The sequence below is a fragment of the Thalassophryne amazonica genome, chromosome 19 (genome assembly GCF_902500255.1).
Source record: "Thalassophryne amazonica chromosome 19, fThaAma1.1, whole genome shotgun sequence".
In the NCBI taxonomy this organism is placed as follows: Eukaryota; Metazoa; Chordata; class Actinopteri; order Batrachoidiformes; family Batrachoididae; genus Thalassophryne; species Thalassophryne amazonica.
Window position 1 is genome coordinate 31491718 of NC_047121.1, and position 20467 is coordinate 31512184.

At 40.1% G+C, this 20467-nt stretch overlaps 1 protein-coding gene and 1 long non-coding RNA gene across 2 annotated transcripts; one reads left to right on the plus strand and one right to left on the minus strand.

Annotated features, from left to right (window-relative positions):
- Window positions 1–391: 391 nt before the first annotated feature.
- vps39 (VPS39 subunit of HOPS complex) lies at window positions 392–19765 on the minus strand. The gene is made up of 10 exons (XM_034159409.1): window positions 19507–19765; window positions 17027–17100; window positions 16082–16298; window positions 13083–13211; window positions 12669–12771; window positions 12312–12357; window positions 11519–11668; window positions 5387–5521; window positions 2291–2382; window positions 392–1848 (listed from the first exon to the last, which is right to left on the minus strand). Exons 1-10 carry the CDS (start codon window positions 19682–19684, stop codon window positions 1767–1769), a joined length of 1206 nt encoding a protein of 401 aa, XP_034015300.1. The 5' UTR covers window positions 19685–19765; the 3' UTR covers window positions 392–1766.
- Window positions 14879–19209, plus strand: LOC117500658. The gene is made up of 3 exons (XR_004557818.1): window positions 14879–15167; window positions 18389–18391; window positions 19199–19209. It is a non-coding gene; the product is annotated as an uncharacterized LOC117500658 (long non-coding RNA).
- Window positions 19766–20467: the final 702 nt, after the last annotated feature.

A 20467-nucleotide genomic window follows, 5' to 3' on the forward strand; every position in this document is an offset into this window, starting at 1 on the left:
AATTTTCAGTACCCCAAATGTGCCTTTTATACTCCAGCAGGCTTCCACATATTAATGTCAGCATGGTGGCTTTGTGATTAGCACTGCTCAGCAATAAAGCATAGGTTCGATCCCCACCTGTGGCCTTTCCAAGTGTAGTTTGCATGTCCTCCCTGTGTTTGCGTGAGTTTCCTCCAGGTGCTCTGGTTTCTTCCCACATTTAAAGGCATGCAGGTTAAGTGAACTGGAAATTTTATAATTGTGCACCTTTCCATTACAAGAGATCTTGATCTCAATGGGACTAACCTGATTAAATAAAGGGTAAATAAATACATGAATACCATTTTACATTGTACCAGTTATCTTCTATTCTTAATGTGCTAAAAAGGAATAGCTTCAAACAGACATAAACCTAAGTGGAAAGTCATCTTTATTCTGATTAAATCCAGACACTCACCAGGTCACAATCAAACTGCAAAGAAGATCAAAACTCTCACACTTTAGATGTGGTGATGGAAGTATTAAAGCACACACAAAACGTTTGTGAAGCTTCCGTAGCTGCAGACTGCAGGTGAAGACGGATTTAGCAGAGTGTGTGAAGATTAGCTCCTTTAAACGAGCAGGAAACAATTAAAAAAAAAACAACAAACAGTTCTGGAATATAATGTGCTCAAAAACCAAACTATTCAGGAAATAAAGCATTCACTGATCAACATGGTGTGACTCAACTGCCCCACGTGCCCACGAGCAAGACACCGATTCATTCCACCTAAGGCCAAATAAGAGCTTTGAGCCAAGAAGTAAAACATTAACTTTGAATACACTCCTGTTTCTTAAATTACTACCCAGCATTCAGTAAACAGATACACTGGAACAATACTGCTCCTAAAACACACCAATCAATCGCACGTCACCAATCAATCACAGTATTTCCAGTGATTTCATAAATAAACTCAATCCATCCATCTACTTGTAAAGTGCTGCACTTTCGAGATTTCTGCCACAGAATTACTGTAAAAGGTTTTAATATTACGACTGGCAGGAAATAATACATACTTTTTTTTAAAAAAAGGTGTGTGTGGGTGGGGTCAGACTCCCTTAGTATAACAGTAAAGACAGTTAAAATAACAGCTGAGTAATTGTGGTAAGACTGAGTTGCTTCAGATATTTAAATTAACAGAAAAAGTACAAATGCACAAAGTTTCATTGTTATTACTTTTTTTTAGGCTTCATCTGTACCAGCACATGCTAATAAATCTGAACATCATGGTGGACATGTGACTTCACTGGGAGTACAATCTTCAGAGTCACAAAAGGCATTTTAGAGTCCTCCTGCAAGGCATCCATATGGCGCCAGAAGCACAGTGATACAAGAGAAAATAGGGGCAAAGAAAAAAAAAAGACAACCACCGACGGAGTCCAAGAATCACCTCCTGGTGAGAACAAACCCTTAGTGCCTGCTTTCCTTTGAGGCGACGTGCAGTGAATCTCTTCTAAAGTTACAGTGACATACTTTTCAAATGTCAGAGCCTCTCTCGTGCTCGACAGTCCCAGGCCGCCGCGGACGTTCCACTCGATACCTCGTACACAAAGTCTCAGTCTTTACCGCCAAAAGGATGTCCTGTTCTGCTCAGTGGGAACAGTGAAACAAGTGCAGCTGTCGTGCACATCAGTAAGGTACTTCAGATACAAGCATAGGAAGAGGAGAAGAAAAATGCAGTCCAGTTCCAGAGTCTGGCTTCATGTGGATGTTAGAGGGTTGTACGTTAGTGGTCAGATGTTATGAGTTACTGCTCAGTGGGACACACATTGCGATCTTTGCAGCAGAAGTAATGTACCACCACTCCGTTTGGATACCTGGCAAAAGCACTGCAAAATAAACAGAATACATTACTGCTGAGGAAAAAAAAAAAAAAATCACAATCACACCCAAATAGCTCCAAAAAAGGAAAAGAAAAGAGGTTAACAGACTGGAGTTGTGGGATGTAAAGAACAGCATGACAGACATGTCTACACACACACACACACACACACACACACACACACACACACACACACACACACACACACACACACACACACACACACACACACACACACACACACACACACACACACACACGTCTTGTGTCCCAAAAGGACAAAATATACTCGTATAATCATCATTATTAAAACAGCAAAACATATAATGAAATCAATGATTTACTGTTAAGCTCATATGAATAATTACATTGAAATGAGAATTTGATAACAGCAACAGAAAAGTATCTTCAGAAACTTTAGAGTTGATCAAAAAGCTGGTCCACGTTACCTGTTTGCTATTTTCTTCTTACAGACTCTGCAGGTTTTTTCTTCTGTAATGACACATTTTACCTGCTGGTGGAAGATGCGCTCCTCCTGCACCTGATGACAAAAAAAACACTAAGAACCTGTTTGTTTTTTTCTCATTTCCAGTCCTGGATTAGCAGGTAACATCCACATCAACTTACAGACGAGAAACCATTTAACTACAAAAACAAACCTTTCTCTCTCTCTCTCACACTCACACACACAGTGTTACCAAAGCAATGACAAAGTGTATAATAATAAAAAAAAGGGGGGGGGGGACCCAACAAGGTCAGTAAAAGAAGAATACAATAAAATACAGCAAAGTATGCGTCTGTGTGGAAGAAAGTTTATTTTAGGTGGAGTCCCTCATGTTATTGCTATGGATCCTTACTCCTTACTCTGGATGGCATTACCCTGACCTCCAGTAATACTGTGAGAAATCTTGGAGTCATTTTGATCAGGATATGTCCTTCAATGTGCATATTAAGCAAATATGTAGGACTGCTTTTTTGCATTTGCACAATATCTCTAAAATTAGAAAGGTCTTGTCTCAGAGTGATGTTGAAAAGCTAATTCATGCATTTATTTCTTCTAGGCTGGACTATTGTTATTCATTATTATCAGGTTGTCCTAAATGTTCCCTGAAAAGCCTTCAGTTAATTCAAAATACTGCAGCTAGAGTACTGACAGGGACTAGAAGGAGAGAGCATATTTCACCCATATTGGCCTCTCTTCATTGGCTCCCTGTTAATTCCAGAATAGAATTTAAAATTCTTCTTCTTACTTATAAGGTTTTGAATAATCAGGTCCCATCTTATCTTAGGGACCTCATAGTACCATATCACCCCAATAGAGCGCTTCGCTCTCAGACTGCAGGCTTACTTGTAGTTCCTAGGGTTTGTAAGAGTAGAATGGGAGGCAGAGCCTTCAGCTTTCAGGCTCCTCTCCTGTGGAACCAGCTCCCAATTTGGATTAGGGAGACAGACACCCTCTCTACTTTTAAGATTAAACTTAAAACTTTCCTTTTTGCTAAAGCTTATAGTTAGGGCTGGATCAGGTGACCCTGAACCATTCCTTAGTTATGCTGCTATAGACTTAGACTGCTGGGGGGTTCCCATGATGCACTGAGTGTTTCTTTCTCTTTTTGCTCTGTATGCACCACTCTGCATTTAATCATTAGTGATTGATCTCTGCTCTCTTCCACAGCATGTCTTTTTCCTGATTCTCTCCCCTCAGCCCCAACCAGTCCCAGCAGAAGACTGCCCCTCCCTGAGCCTGGGTCTGCTGGAGGTTTCTTCCTGTTAAAAGGGAGTTTTTCCTTCCCACTGTCGCCAAGTGCTTGCTCACAGGGGGTCGTTTTGACTGTTGGGGTTTTTCTATAATTATTGTATGGCTTTTGCCTTACAATATAAAGTGCCTTGGGGCAACTGTTTGTTGTGATTTGGCGCTATATAAATAAAATTGATTTGATTTGATATACGGCACTGTAAGACACAATTCACTGTTGAGGCCACAGAAGGCCATTCGCCAAGAATTATGGTCCATTTGTCCTCATTGGCAATATCTCCAAAATTTGGGATAGTTTTTTTTTTTTTAAGTTTTGGGAAGAAAGTCTGTGGTGATCAAATATTGCGCAGTGTACAAGAAAGTTTCTTTTTCTCTCAAAATGACATCGTCACAAAAATGATTCCAACAATTTTAATAATCAACTGGGAAGTGTAGTCTCATTTGAGGGCGGGCACTAAAGGGTTAAAATATGACGCATATGACGATTTCGCTACTTCTGGGAACAGAAAAATGGCACTTTCTATGAGTTTTTGGGCAAATTACACGCAAAGTGAAAATGCAAAGAAGTAGTGATGATGTGGTAGAACGTGGACATGTGTTGCGGTTTGTTTATGATCTGGAGAACAAACGTGTCAAGGCGGTTGTGTAGGTGAGAGAACATACCTACTCTGGTTAGCTGTGTAGGCTAACACAGACAACGTCTCACATTTGCCTCGTCTTCCCTTCTCCAATGAGAACTAAAACAAAGTGCACTTTTTGTGACTGCTTCAGTGATTGCAGCCGAAAACAAAACGGTACACCACTTTCCCGTGTGAAGTTATGCTGTGTATATACTGCGCAACAGGAGCTACTGGAGCCATTGATCAAATCCTGCGAGATCACGCAGGATTCAAATGAGACTGCGCTGCCCTATTACAAGTAATCATTAATAAATAACCCATTTCTGATTCCATTTTGAGTATTTCTGGGTTTTGGAGACACAATAAGACATTGATTGACATTTTTCACCATTTTATGGATCCATAAACTAATCAATTAATTGAGAAAATAATTGATTGTGGAAATAATCGTTAGTTGCAGCCCTAGGTTTGATGGAGGGGTCCACTCTCATGAGGACTCTAAGTTTATGAGACGTGTCAATGGTAATACAGGCATGAGAATTCCCCGTGGATCCTGGAATATCTGTTTCTCTGCGTGTCCAACTGCAATTACGGTAATTAGCTGGAGGAACCCACAAAGTGCCGGACAAGGTGCATTTTTATTGGTCAGCAGAGTCAGAGGTCAGCCAATTGTCTACTATGACAACACCGTAAATGGCCGTGTTTAGATGGTCTCATCGAAAAAACGCACTGTATCCAGCAACGGATCATCTTACATGGCTTCTTCCTATCAACCGTAACTGCAGTGGGATATCAGTCTCACATAAACTCAGACATTTGTAGTTCAGTGGGGAATTCTCACGCCTGATAACAGTAACTGCTAATTTGGTTCTCTGAACTTGTATGCAGGTTTATCAGATTAAACTGTGGAGTCCGAGAAGTGCTGCAATGGGAAATAAAACAAGATCCATGAGCAAGCTCACAAAACGGATCCCCCTCTGCTGCCATGTAGTATTAAACAGCCACAGTAGTACATCTTTTGTGACGAAATACCTGAAATAATGAAGTTGTCATGGACTCTGAAAATTATTTAAATGTCATACTGTCAGAAAGGAAACTATAACGTGTCATGAGGTCACAATCGCACACAGCTCCACACTGATTTATAAAAAATCATGATGTCCAGAACTCACCCTGAGCAACTCCGCCTGCAGCAGACTCTTCAGTACCTGGTAGGAACGTTTCTTCTGCGCATTCTCCTCCAAGACACTCTCCAGGAAGACCCGGATCTCTCTGATCTGGGTATTTGCTGGGAGCAAGTCGATGGCCTGCAAACAAAATGTTGGACTGATTAAACAGTAATCTGATAATCTGAAACAATGTCTCAAAATGTTTTGGTATGAGAACCTCTCATCCCAGATGGTTTCATTTTGAAATAAATGGAGCACACAACTCCAGAAATATTTCATTTCTAATGAGCTTTTTCTTCAAATAAGCGTAGTAACGCTGCCAAACGCTGCCTCATAATTCAAGTAAATTCAGAGAGGAAAAAGTTGCCCCCCACCTCCCAATTTATTTTAAGAAATTTATGTTTTTCCATTTGTCAGTGGAGCGACAGAACTGAATGGAGACTCTAAGGGAACACTAATGTGTTAAACAAGGTGTTAGATTGTTGTTGGACGACATCCATAAAATGTGTTGCAACACGTCAAACACGGTTCAATAATTCTGTGTTCTCTCCCTCAATTAAATCACCAGTCAGTCTTTCCCAGCAAGTATTGTGCAAACATCTTAATCATTTAAAGCTGTAGTCCCTTTCAATTTTTTACCATTTGAAATCATGAAGAGGATTTTCTTTGGAACCTCTAAAGCTCCTTAGAGTTCAAATAAAGAAGTCACAATCTTATATCATCAATATGATCAAAGTTTGTCTTTTGTGGAAACAATTTAGCATTTTCACCCACATGGGTTAAAATACAGATATGACACACTCCCGTTTAACAACTTTTATTACTGTTATATACAAACACTACATACTCCTGGAGCAAAGTGACTATAATGCTCCCTACCGCATACAGGGAGGGAGACTACGATGACCCAGAATGCACTGTTTCAGTAACATCAGTCCACCCCCCCCCACACCACACCACCACCCAGTCTGTCAAATTTCCAGTCCCACTGTTTACAATGCCTGATCACATTTTACTTTTACCTGTGTCTATGAGAAAGCTGCGGAAGTTTATCAGATTTTGCAAGAGTGTGACCATGAAGGCTCAGAGAGGAAGAGGCATCAGGTAAGTGAGCTCAACAGGTGGACACAGGACATTCAAGCAGGTAGCACAGCTAGCTGTTAGCAAAGTCTATGCTTACAGCCTTACTAACTGATTGGAGAAATGAGCTTAAAGCTCTTACAAAATCACTGCAGTCTACTTTGTATGTAAATGTTTTATGTGAAACTATTTTAATGCCGAGATGTTGTGAATTTTATCTGTTGTAGAAATTATGCTGCTGTCCTCTTGGCCAGGTCTCCCTTGTAAAAGAGATTTGTAATCTCAATGGGACTAACCTGGTTAAATTAAAAAAAAAAAAAAAAAATGAAAGAATCAAAAGACAAAAGGTGACTACAGCAATTGGACGTTTAATGACAGACATCTCAAACTTTGTAATGTCGAAGGTCATGAAGCCGTGTGAAGGTCAAAGCAGTGTGGGATAGCAGAACGATATTCTCCATGACTGCTGTGTGCCACTTTAGCAGAATAAAGTAAAACAAAACTTGGAGCATCTTCAGATTCAATCAGCCAAATTTTAAGCAGAAAAAGGAGAAACTAAAGATCCACATGAAAAAAGCAGGTTAAATAAAAGGCAGCAACATAGTCTCAGTGAAATAAAAACAAAAACGTATTAATAACCACTGACGCTTAATGACAAGAAGCTTTATCCCTGTTGATGTTGAGCTTCTCAACAGACATGTTGAAGTCTGTGCTGGGTTCAGGCCAATAGACTGAAAATGGAAATGAAAAGATTTTGAATAACGTGCCACCACCAAAACCATTTTATTTCACTCAAACATGTAAAGAGACTGCAGCATGATGGACATTTTGCTTCACCCTTCCAGAGTGGAAGGGAAACTGAAACAAAAGCAATGAGTCATTATCAAAGAGTGAGCACAACATTCCTCCTGAGAGTCTCTTCATTTGACTCGTCTACGGTGGTCAGGCAGATAACCAGAGCGTTCGACGCACACTCCATCTTAAATTACAGATTAAAGTCTTATAGCACATCTGACAGTGAGAAGATTAGAACTGGACCTGCTCCATGTGTGCATCAAAAGCACAGATGCTTCAAAGACTGCACCTCTTACGACCATGATAAGAGATGGAAAGAAAAACCAGCATCTGCGCTGATGCAGACAGATGGAGGAGCCTACACAGCATGCAGCCAGGTCATACTGCAAAACACACACCGGCCTGACACAGAATAAGACATGAGATAACTTCTTTAATCCACAGCAATCTGTGGATTATCACACAAGGATGTAATAAGATTTGATGAGCACAACAGGTCGCGAGCTCATTTCCACCAAAAGCCATTTTTATATTCCGTTAGCTGTTTGCTATTTTGGTTGTGGGTACGGAACGTCAAAACGTGTATGAAAGAGATTTCATCAAAGAAATTCACACCGCAGTCATCTCAAGAGGGATCAGCACCCTGATGGAAATCTTTTTTTGGTTCATTGCAACTTTTATATCAGAAAAAAAAAGCAGCTTCATTACCCATCCACACCCCCTCCCAATGGTGCAAAGGACTCTCAGTCTGATCTGAAAAGAAACTACATTAAAAGCTTAGACTGAGCACAGTTCATTCATTGCTTTCATTCATCAACAAATTGCAGATAGCTAATTGTGTAGGAGCATTTGCAGTCTTCAATAACCTCATTTTAAATTCAACTGAGACACAGGAGATACCGGGGCTGCTTCGAGTTGTGTCGTGTGGCGTCATGACGACGACACGTGGAAGCAACTCGGTGCCGAAACGATGTCACGATGGGCGCAAAGGATAAAGCAAATCAGACGCCAAAAATTAAACATGTTTCATTTTTTTTTGCATCCTGTGCTCAATGCAGAAATTAAGTGGTTTCAGCGCAAGTCAGGGCAAAGCGATGGTAGCCACACCCTCACAATACAACGTTACCCGACGCCAATTTATGATTCCTGCTGTGTTCCATTGTTCCCGAAATATAAATCACACAGGATTGTTTTATACTGTGTACACAATGCAGTGAAACTACACGCTAAAAAAGAGCACAGAAAAAAAAAATGCTGCTGATTGCAGCTGCTCGCTCTTCTCTCATAAATGTGTTTAAATAAAGTCCATAAAAGTCCTGCTCACACACTGACTGCCAGAGACAGGACATGTCCACATCCAGTAAAAAGTCCGGACATCTCCAGTCCACTCACGGACAATTCGTTCGCATGCACATGTGAACAATTAAAAGAAAAAAATAAACTGACTGCGCTCCTCACTCTCCCCTCAAATGCTTTCATCATTCTGTTAAATAAAGGACATAAGTCCTGCTCACAGACTGATTGCCAGAGACAGGACATGTCCACATCAAGCATAACTCTAGACATCTTCACATTTACTCACGGATGGTTTGTTCGCGCGCACACATCTCAGTCAAAGGAGAAAAGTTAAACTATAGTGCCACGTTCACACCAGTCGACACACTAGAGATGGTGGCAACAGGTTGCCATGTAATCCCTATGGAAGGACATGTTGTGGCCACGCAAGTTCAAGCCATGCAATGCGACGTGATGGACGCGAATGAAGCGATTTTGAGCGATTGGCACATTTGTGGCGCGATATCGTGTGGAGATTCCTGGAGTTTATACTTGATGTGGACATGTCCTGTCTCTGGCAGCCAGCCTAAGAGCAGGACTTATGTCCCTTTTGTCCTTTATTTCACAATTATGACAGAGTTTGAGGGGAGAGCAAGCAGCAGCACCGCAGCAAAGGGAGCAGCTGTTTTTTTTTTGCTTGTTTTTTTTTGCATGCGCACGCGCGAACGAATCTTCCATGAAGATTTTATTTATTAACTACACAGATGTATAATAAAACAAATTGTGACTGGTTTATAACACAATTATGACAGAGCTGGAGAGGAGAGCGAGGAACTGCAGCGGCAGCCAGTTTTTTTTTTTTTTTTTTTTATTATTCACAACGAGACAGGAGGTCCTCAAACTGGGTCCTGGAGAGGCAGAAGTACCGCTGAAAGCAGCCGTCGTCCAGACGCAGCTCCTGCAGCAAATAATGAAACTCCCTGAATTGGGAACGTCTCATGAGGATGTTGTGAACCCAGGGACGGTACCGCTGGTGACGTTTGTCAGCTTTCCACAACAAACAGAGCACAGCAACTCGCTCTGTGTGATCAAGGTCCGGCATGTTGACTTGACGGCGAGCAAAACGGAAGCTCCTCCTATTTGATGATGCGCTGGGGCGAATTTTCACAGCGAAGGCGGAGCGGCACACCGGGCAATGGTGGCGCGTCCATCGCCAGGCGAGAGACGCAAATTTGTGGCGTTGCGTGTCGTGCGGTGTGAACGCAGCATAACAGAACTCAGAGCGCAGCCCTGCACAAGAACACAAAGTATCAGAGTACACAGTCTGGCTGCAGCCAAACTGTGTACTCTGATTTCTCTGTGCAGAGAACCTGCAGGCTGTGTTCTCACCTCCTCTCTCCCCCTGCTGCGCGCACCTGACACAGACATTCCTGCGTTGTCATGATGCCACAGCAAGCAACTCGAAGCAGCCCCAGTGTGAAAGGGGCTTTAGTTTAATTGCAACACTACACCTGGGTTAGTGACAACTGCTGCTAGTCCAGTCAAGTAATGAGCCAGTGGCTAAAATAAAAAACACACACACACACACACACAAAAAATTGCTTTCTGATTTACTCTAAAAAGGAAAAGAGGAAAGTTTTCAAACCATTGCCCCAGTGGGCCAACAGCCTGCTCTCTGTGGGGGGTTTTTGGGCTGGGGGTCTGTGGCCGGTATCATATGGGAGCAGGGCTGCCGTGCGCCCACCGTCTCATTCAGCTGCTTTGCGGTCGCTTCTTGCCTCCTGGTAGTGCAGGATACTGATCCAAAAGCTGTGCTGGGCGGGGGGTGCGGTGTGCCCTATGGCACTGCCTTGGATTCATGTACCCTACACAGCTGTGGGACCACACCTGCAGCTCTGGGACTAGGCTGCACGAACGCCTCACAATCATTCACGACACCACAGACCCCATTACAGCTACCACACTCTGCACAGTCTCAGCATTCCCACACACATACACATGTATGTTCATATAACTCACATTCACTCAATATATCCCTAACCTCATGTCAAATTCCACATTTTTATGATTTCTTCTTTTATCATGAGCAAATTTCCTATTACACATTTTTAAACTGCATTTTCCTGCTTTCTCACATCCTTTTTTGGCATCCTTGGTGCAGAAGACACCATTTTTATCCTCATTTGTTTCATGTCTAATGACTCATTTGTGCTGCACCATTAATTCATAAGGGGGGGGGGGGGGGTTCAAGCTTCAAATATTCCACTGGCATTAATAAAGAACAGTGTTGGAAATTAATGCTGCAGTTACTTCTTTTTGGTATTATCTACCCAGAACTTCAAAATATCAGCAGTCAAAATGTTGGTTCCATATGTACTTACTGGTGCCCACATCTGTTATGCAAAGACAAATTTTATTGGGGGGGGGAAGAGCATTTATTTTTCAGCATTCCACCATTCAAAAAATGGCCACGATTTAAGTATACCGAGGACATTTTGTCACAAACAGCCATTTCTTAAAAAAAAAAAAAATATATATATATTTTATAAAAACATTTTATAAGACTTTCATGTCCAAAATTCACTTGGTGACATACAGGACAGATTCTGACCTTTCATGAGGTCACGTGGCCAGAAGTATTAAACACCCACCATTTTGATTCATGGAATCAATTTAATTTGTAGTCTAGATCACATCGGCTTTGTTATGTCCGTAACGATCCCCACATTACGTCACACCTTATGTGCCCACTATCAGATAAGCCAGATGTGACTCATATACAGGCCAAGCAATGATTTCTACTGGAACACTATCGCACTCTCATAACTATGAGAGTAAATTTGACTGCTTACTTCAAAAAGCTTGCTCTGTCTTGATGTATTACACCAGGTGCCCTCCACTGAGATAAAAAGACAAGTATGTCTGCGTTATCGCTTGTCTGGGTTCATTGATAAGTCGCCTGGAGAGGAATGAGGATCTCCTCACCTTGGTGGTGTCGAGTTTGCTGTGGTGCAGCTCCAGAACCTGCAGCGCTGCCAGGAGGTTAGCCTGAGGCTCCGTCAGCTCCATCTTGATGGGCCCCAGGCAGTGGACATCAGGAGGTGACAGGTACATTCGCAACAGAGACAGATAAACCTGCACAGCATAAATGTGGCTGTTAACAGTTTAACGGAATTCTTGTTTCTACATGTCAGACAATTTGTTACGCATCGAGAAAAACCCTACAAAGTTTTTTTTCGTGGCTCTGGATCTGCCAACTCATAGGTGCCTATGTCTCTGATGTGCATATATTTTCAGTGTTTCATCAAAATTGATTCATTAGTAAATAAGTTGTGATAAGTGATATTTCACATTTCTTTAAACATGCCAAGACTATGCAACCAGAGCCAATAAAAGTTTAACGGGACGTTTTCTGGGATAGGGCCGTCATTTTAGCCAAAAATCATTATACTGGCTGCACTGCGTAGATAGCAGGTAAGCACATAGATACAAATAGTTAAACAAAAAGTAAAGAAAAACATTTCCTGGCCAAACATCTTACTATGCATTCAACAGTTTATTTTATTTTTACTTATTTTGTGTGTGGGGGGGGGGGGGCACAGAATGATAATAAGGCAGCATGTTCCATGCCAGCTCTGTTTTCTCATGAGCTGAAAAGAAAACTAGAGATGTTAATAAACTGCAAAATAGAATTGACAACAAACCTGAGGAATAAAAAGCAAATTAAGATGAATTTCAAATCTGTTAAGTCATTAAAAATAAATCAAGAATTACTTACATCTTTATTCCCCTCAAGCAATTTGTTGTAATGTCGGTGACAGTATCTACAGAGAATAGAAGGGGACAACATGATTTTCTTGTTTCCATAACATCAACAAACTAACAACAGTCAACCAACATTCTCACAGCCCAAAATTGAGGTAATCAGTTGCGGAGCTTAAAGGCTATTTGGCTATCTGACTAAAGAACCTCAATGTTAATTAAAGGGTAGAAACTAACGTCCCTCTAGTTTCTTCATGTTAAAGCTTTACACAACTTTTTTTATGCTCACAATATTTGTCATTGTCAAGTCAGCAGTGGGACAGTGTTAACCGCTCAGTTTATAGGCATGTGTAACGTTTGTAGAAGCACTCACTCTTCTGCCATGCGCGTGTCTTTCAGGACGTGCACATAGATGAAGAGTGCCTGTTCATGTTTACCCATCCGCCCAAGCAGCAGGGCCCGTTCCTCCAGCAGGCCTGCAAAATACAAAATAAGGTGCGAAGTGCACATCACCCCATCAGCATGAACATCACCTATTTAGTAGTACTACACAAACCTTTGCTCTACAAAATTACACCATTTATGTGCACAAGGAATAAAATATTGAAAACTAAATTATGAACACTTATGAACGGCACTGAAATTATACCACACCTTTATTTTTACAACATTAAAAAAACCCTCCACACCTCATTTTCACACTGTTACAGTGAAATGCTGAGTTATTTACAAGCAATGCACTTTTAAAAGAGAAAGCTGGTTCACAGTGTGCACAGTGCATTCTTACCATCAAAGGGAAAGTCACTAATGAGTCTGGCTGGTTCATAACTGTTAGAAATATCCAGGAAGGACAACAGCTTGTTCCTGAATTCTCCAAGATCTCCTTCCTCCTTCCCTGCAGCAACAGCAGGAACACCTAAAGCAGCAGATATGTTCTTTAATTGTATTAACAGTGATCACATACACATAAAAGTATCAAAATCTGTAAACAAATGTTTACCCAAGTCTGTATCATCAACAAAAATCTGTATGTAAAAATACAATCCCAATTCCAATGAAGTTGGGACATCGTGTAACATGTAAATTAAAACCGAATACAATGATTTGAAAATCCTCTTCAACCTATATTCAATTGAATACACCACAAAGACAAGATATTTAATGTTCAACTGATAAACTTTGTTTTTGTGCAAATATTTGTTCATTTTGAAATAGATGCCTGCAACACATTTCAAAAAAGCTGGGACAGTGGTATGTTTACCACTGTGTTACATCACCTTTCCTTCTAACAACACTCAAGCATTTGGGAACTGAGGACACTAATTGTTGAAGCTTTGTAGGTGGAATTCTTTCCCGTTCTGCTTGATGTACGACTTCAGTTGTTCAACAGTCCAGGGTCTTCGTTGTCATATTTTGCGCTTCATAATGCGCCACACATTTTCAATGGGTGACAGGTCTGGACTGCAGAGAAGCCAGTCTAGTAACCGCACTCTTTTACTACAAAGACACGCTGTTGTAACACGTGCAGAATGTGACTTGGTATTGTCTTGCTGAAATAAGCAGGGATGTCCCTGAAAAAGATGTGTTAGTAACACATCCCCATACCATCACAGATGCTGGCTTTTGAGCTTTGCACTGGTAACAATCTGGATGATCTTTTCCTCTTTTGTCCGGAGGACATGACGTCAATGATTTCCAAAAACAATTTGAAATGTGGACTCATCAGACCACAGCACACTTTTCCACTTTATGTCTGTCCATTTCAAATGAGCTCGGGCCCAGAGAAGGCAGCTGTTTCTGGATGTTGTTGATGTATGACTTTTGCTTTGCATAATAGAGTTTTAACTTGCAATTGTAGATGTAGCGATGAACTGTGTTAACTGACAATGGTTTTCTGAAGTGTTCCTGAGCCCACACGGTAAGATCCTTTACACAATGACATTGGTTTTTAATGCAGTGCCGCCTGAGGGATCGAAGGTCACGGGCATCCAATGTTGGTTTTTGGCCTTGCCGCTTACGTGTAGAAAGTTCTCCAGATTCACTGAACCTTCTGATTATATTATGGACTGTAGATGATGGAATCCCTAAATTCCTTGCAATTGAATGTTGAGAAACATTGTTCATAAACTGTTGGACTATTTTTTTCATGCAGCTGTTCACAAAGTGGTGATCCTCACACTATCTTTGCTTGTGAATGGCCGAGCCTTTTGGGGATGCTCCTTTTATACCCAATCATGGCACTCACCTGTTTCTAATTTACCTGTTCACCTGTGGAATGTCCCAGGTGTTCTTTCAGCATTCATCAACTTTTCCAGTCTTTTGTTGCCCCTGTCCCAGCTTTTTTGAAATGTGTTGCAGACATCCATTTCAAAATGAGCAAATATTTGCACGAAAACAAAACAGTTTATCAGTTTGAACATTAAATATCTTGTCTTTGTGGTGTATTCAATTGAATATGGGTTGAAGAAGATTTGCAAATCATTGTTTTCTGTTTTTATTAACATTTCACACAACATCCCAACTTCATTGGAATTGGAGTTGTATGTCATGGAGCATTACCGCAAGGATATGTAGACTTATTTATTCCACTGGTCGACAAATTTTAAGAAGTTGTCTGCTTAAGAAATATAATGTGCTATTTATGATGGATTTTGGCATGCTGAACTCAACTATGACAATAAAAATGATTGGTTGGCTACTGTTTCTAAGATATTTAAGCTTTTACATTTTAAGTCTACATAATTGTATTGTGTTGAGAGTTTTTATGATAAATCATACACATAGGTCTTGTCATGTTTCTCTGACTGTTCATATAATATTTCACCTGTTTTTTTGTAACACTTTAAAAATAATCAAAAGGTAACCCTTAGTAGTATAGTAGCAACATATCTTAAAAATAGAGCCAATCAACCACTTCAAACATCATTTTCATTTTCAGTGGCCCAAAATTAAGTTTGACTAGACCAGTGTTTTTAAATCACAGTCAGTGTCACTGGCAGAGTGCACACATTAACAAGAGGCACAGTAAATGTCGCAGAGTTTAGAGGAGGTGATGGTCTTGTGGTTAAGCTGTTGGGCTTGAAACCAGAGGATCCTTGGTACAAATCCCAGCCTGAACGCAAAATCACTAAGGGCCCTTGGGCAAGGTCCTTAATCGCCTAGTTGCTCCCGGTGTGTAGTGAACGCCTTGTGTGGCAGCACCCTGAAATCGGGGTGAATGTGAGGCATTATTGTAAAGCGCTTCGAGTGTTTGATGCAGATGGAAAAGCGATATATAAATGCAGTCCATTTACTATTTAACAAAAAAAGTCCATTTTCTACAAAGTCACACATACAGAGATAAATGGACCCCACAATCATATGCAGACCAGTCAGTTTAATGAATTAGGAAAGAAAAATAATCCACATGTAGTGATGTGATATAATGACAGGAAGATCTAGAGATCAATCATAAAATTTAAAATAAGTAAATAAAGCTGAGCGAGATGTACCATTCATGAAAAGTGTACCTCTAATATATTACATCTTAAATTCAAAGTAGTTCTTTAACTTTATACCTTAGATTCCAGGAAATTTCACTTACTGGTAAAACAGATAAAAAAAAGATTAAAATTTTAAAAAGGCTTTCATTTCTTTGTGAAAAATACAAGATGTAAAGTTACTGCTATAGCCAGTTTTAAAGTTACAAAAATCATTTATTGGGAAGTTTTATGGCTTTGCACAAGCCTGGAGCCAGCGTAATATATGTATGTATGTATGTATTTGCAGGTTCTCTCTTGTTCATACCTTCTGGCAGTGAGTTGAGATACTGTTTCATGAGGCTTTGAACCCTCTCCAGGTAGAGCTGGATCAGCACATTGTGAAAGTCGGGGCCGTTCTCATCCCACACATAGATGATGTGCTCCAAATACGGGATGGCTTGTTCTTTAAAGCCTTCCTTCAGGAAGTTCAGCACCTTGTCTCTGGGTAACATCTCCACCTCTGTCAGGTCCTCAGTAAAGATCTACCCAGAGAAACAAATTTTATCACCCACGTGACAACTTCTTTGGAAATGGAAAGGAGGAAAAAAAAGGAGAGGGAGAGACAGAGAGAGAGAAAATCTCTTAATAGAGTTCTTCAGCATATACAGGTGAACCCTGTTAACTCACGCAAGTTGGGGTCCACAAAATCGGTCTGCAAGTTATCTGAAACCTCAAGTTAATGAGCTGAGCAAAAAAACAAAAACAAAAAACAAACCTTGAAATCAGCTTACCTTACCATATAACAATAGTTTTGACCATTTGAAGTGCGATTCCTTCCTGGATGGTGATTTCTTCATCTGGAGTGGGTTTGGCATCAGTTTCTTCCTTCCTCCTTGGGCTGTTGCAGGTCAGCAACGGGGGCTTCGTCAGTGCAGATGAGTCTGGACGATTTAGTTTTTGCATTTGACCTTCCTCTTTAGAGCCTTCCCAGTGGTTCTGATTGGGCCGGAATTAATACACAGTCCCTCCCCTCCCCAAAACACTCAAATCAAAATGGACATTTATACAGTAGTCTAAATTTTCAGGGTGCACAAATCAACCGCAAGTCAAGCCGAAACACGACTTATGCGAATGTGAGTTAACGGGGTTTACCTGTAGTTCTATCTAAAGGTTGCGCTGTCAGGTAAAGAAAGATATACATGTGAATGCTTCGTAATTTCCTTCTCTGATGACATTAATGAAGTCTTTGTGGTGCGTCTTTGTGTCCCACCTTCAAGCCATCCTCAGGACAGATTTTCAGCACCCAAGGAGAGAACTCAAAGATGATGCCCAGATTTTCCACTCCTGTGTGGAAACATTACAAAATATAAACAAGTGCATTTTCAGAAAAATGGTGAAAGGGATAAGCCTATAACTTATTAGAACCATGAATGAGACTTATAATAAAATGTATGCCTGAAAATTTTACCATAGGAAAAATGTCCATATCAAGCAACAGTGACACTTACAACTAGACACGCCCCCCAAATCAGGTAACACCAAGCAGAATCTGTATTTTAATGCTTCCGGTTTTGGGTTCCACCTTAAAATGATCGTCCCTGTTCCCGTTTGGCAACTAAAGAAATACTTTTTAATAACATTTTGCATGAGGCTGTGTTGACAGGATATGGACCTTTCTATAATTTAAAAAATGTTTATTGATATCGGGTCAACTTTATTCTATAGTCTGTCACTAAGGTTAGCTAACTAATTCCAACATGATTTCTCTTTACATGGTACTCTGTTCATCAAACATTGATGTCCATGACCAATATTTATATGGTGCACAATCAGCCTTCCTACAGCCACAGGCAAGACAGATTTAAGATTTTTTTTTTTTTTTAAGTCAGTCAGGATGAAATTTGAAACCAATATTACAATAACAAAAAATTAAAACACCAAAACCAAAAATGGCTGAGAGTTAAGGAAACAATCTGCCAAAATATTTATTGTAACACAGGACTTGTTTACTGGTTTAAGGCGTGCTGCAAAATCTTCAGTGAAAAGCCCATTTTCATTTAAGTTACACACTTCCCCATCACGGAATGCACATCTAGCTACTTTAAAGTGTCTGAGCTTTCCAGCGTCAAAGAAATTCGATATATATAAAATTGCCATTTATTTTAGAACTTTTTAATTGCAATGTCAGACAACAACATGAATAAAAATCCAACTTCCCATGTCCTGGCATTTTTAAGACTTTCGAAAAACTGACTTAAGACATTTTAATACCAATTGATGCCTCATTGTTAGATTATCAAATTCAATGCCTTTTAAGACGTTTTATGGATCCACTGGAACCCTGACAATATTTATCTCGTTTGGCTGGAAACAGGGAAATTTTAATCGCCTGCCACCAATCAACATTTATTTATAGAGCGCTTTAACAGCACAGACTGGTGTCCAAAGCACTTAACATTAAAAACATAAATTCACAAAAATAAAACCCATACACAATAAAATTTTAAAACAGCACATAAAAACAGAACATATCACCTCCCCACTAGTTGTTAAAAGCCAGTTTAAATAAATAAGTCTTTAACTTAGATTTAAAAAGTGCTATGTCAGGAATAGTACGTAATTCAAGAGGTAGCTTGTTCCGCAGTCTGGGGCCAGCTACCGCAAAAGCATGATCACCCCAATGTTTATATCTTGACCTCGGAACATCTATGTAAGCTGGCCAGACACCTGTAATGTTCTACTGTAATTGCGCAAAGTTAAAATTTCAGACAAGTAGGAGCGTACAAGGTCATAAATAGACTTAAAACAAATATTAAAATCAATTCTAAAACGAACAAACTGCCACCAGTAAGTTTCTCTCTGCCGTTCACAGACACATGATGTTCAGAAAAACACAGGAAATGGACATTTTTAAAAAATGTTTCTGGTTTTGTTTTTGTTCCCAGCGATATCAGATGTTTTGGTTTTCGTTCCTTGATCCGGTTGAAAGCCTCAATTACAAGAAATGTCATTTCTGGAAAATCCAACATGCTACAAAAACCACTGATAACACCAGTAGAACCAAAGTATGTCAAAAGCAGTAACAAACCACTGAGGTAATTTAAAATTGAACTGTCTTCACTGTCATTGAAAGCGTGACCATAAATCAGTGAAAATACTTCCAGGAACACTCCCACATTGTATGATAACTTATGCCATGGTCTCACAGAAAACCTGCTGGTTTAGTTTTAGTTTGCCCCCCCACCCCGACAGATAAACAAGAGAAAGTCTGTTAGGAAAAGAAAAACTAAACTCTTACCTGTTCTAGTTATTTCTTTACTAAAGTCAAGACAAACATGATTTTCTAGAAATGGCATTCTGTCAGAAGGTCATTGTACAGTCAGGGGTACAAAAATGAAAGTAATGAAAAAAAAAAAGAAATCATGGCAAACATCCTCATCAGACTCGTTTCTGCTGTAATTACTATCCAATATCAATTAATCTGAAATTTGCCTGTTTTATAAATTGTACACAGACTGTTTATGTGCCCTGTGACCATTAAATAGAGTTATTTATCTGGTCATTACACAGACCAAAAATACAAATTCACTTTTAAGTCACAAAAGTATGGAAATGACATCATACTATAAATTTCACTTAATATGCACTTTCAGTCAGAGTGAAAACTACAGTATTCTTTGAGTGTTTTCCTGAATCAGGCACAGAATGACACCCTAACTAGACAGATTTGAGATGATCGCCGGCCCTTACCCAGTCTCTGAAGGTACTGCACTGTTCGTTCATGGCCCTTCAGTGGAGAGTTGGCTTTAGTGGACTGGTCCAGCAGCACCTGAAGAGCTACACAAAGACAAACGTGGTGAACAGAAGTGGAGCAAGAATGAACGACTGACGGAAAGTAGCAAGATGTCATTTGCATTACATAGTTCATCTATCGACAGAAATCTCACGGAGCACATACACCGCGTTAATTGGTGGCTGAGAACAGCTGGTTTGAATTGGCAGTGAAAGAGACTGACCGACACCCACCCACACACGCACTGCAACAACATGACATCACAAGTGCAAATCACAGCAGGACAATTAAAACCAGCCGCTCTCACAGTGAGTGCAGCCCAGAAACAGCTGCCACAAACCAACTCTGATCTATGGGAAGAACAACCAGCCAACCTCCTTGGAGATAAACTCTGTAGCCTGGCAGAGGTGAACAAGAATGTATCCAAATACAAAACCTGTTACTGGTATCCAATGAATATGAATATATATAAGAACAATTCAGCCTACAATGGTTACCAAATGAAAAGAAAGAGGTAACACGGGTTTCAAATGAATCGTTACATAAAAGACAAAATGTCATATGACTACTCTACACTGAACTTTGTCAAGAAAGACAGAAGTTTTATTGCATTTGTTTGGGTTAGCTTGAAAGAGATGTCCCCTCTTGAAAGAGAATGATGTGTGGCAAATAGCAGTTCCTTTCAATTTAAAGAAAAATACCTTTTTTTTAATAGGCATAAAAATGGGAGTTTTAAAGTAACACCACGTCAAGGTTTCTTGAGTATTTTTAACTGGCAAAAATAATACGTATTTTAAGACACCTGGTGTGACCTTTGCAAGTTGTGTGAAAAAGAATATAATGCCCTTGATAAATAAAAGTTTATTAAACTGATGCAATAGCGTACACATACGTATGTGTATATACATATACACATAC

Coding starts and splice junctions, on each gene's coding strand:
- vps39 (XM_034159409.1), bottom strand. CDS start 19,684: ATGAACTATGTAATGCAAATGACATCTTGCTACTTTCCGTCAGTCGTT. Junction 16,299..17,026: donor GTCCTGAGGATGGCTTGAAG/GTGGGACACAAA, acceptor TTCTCTGGGTAG/ATCTTTACTGAGGACCTGAC. Junction 2,383..5,386: donor TGCAGGCGGAGTTGCTCAGG/GTGAGTTCTGGA, acceptor TTTTGTCATCAG/GTGCAGGAGGAGCGCATCTT.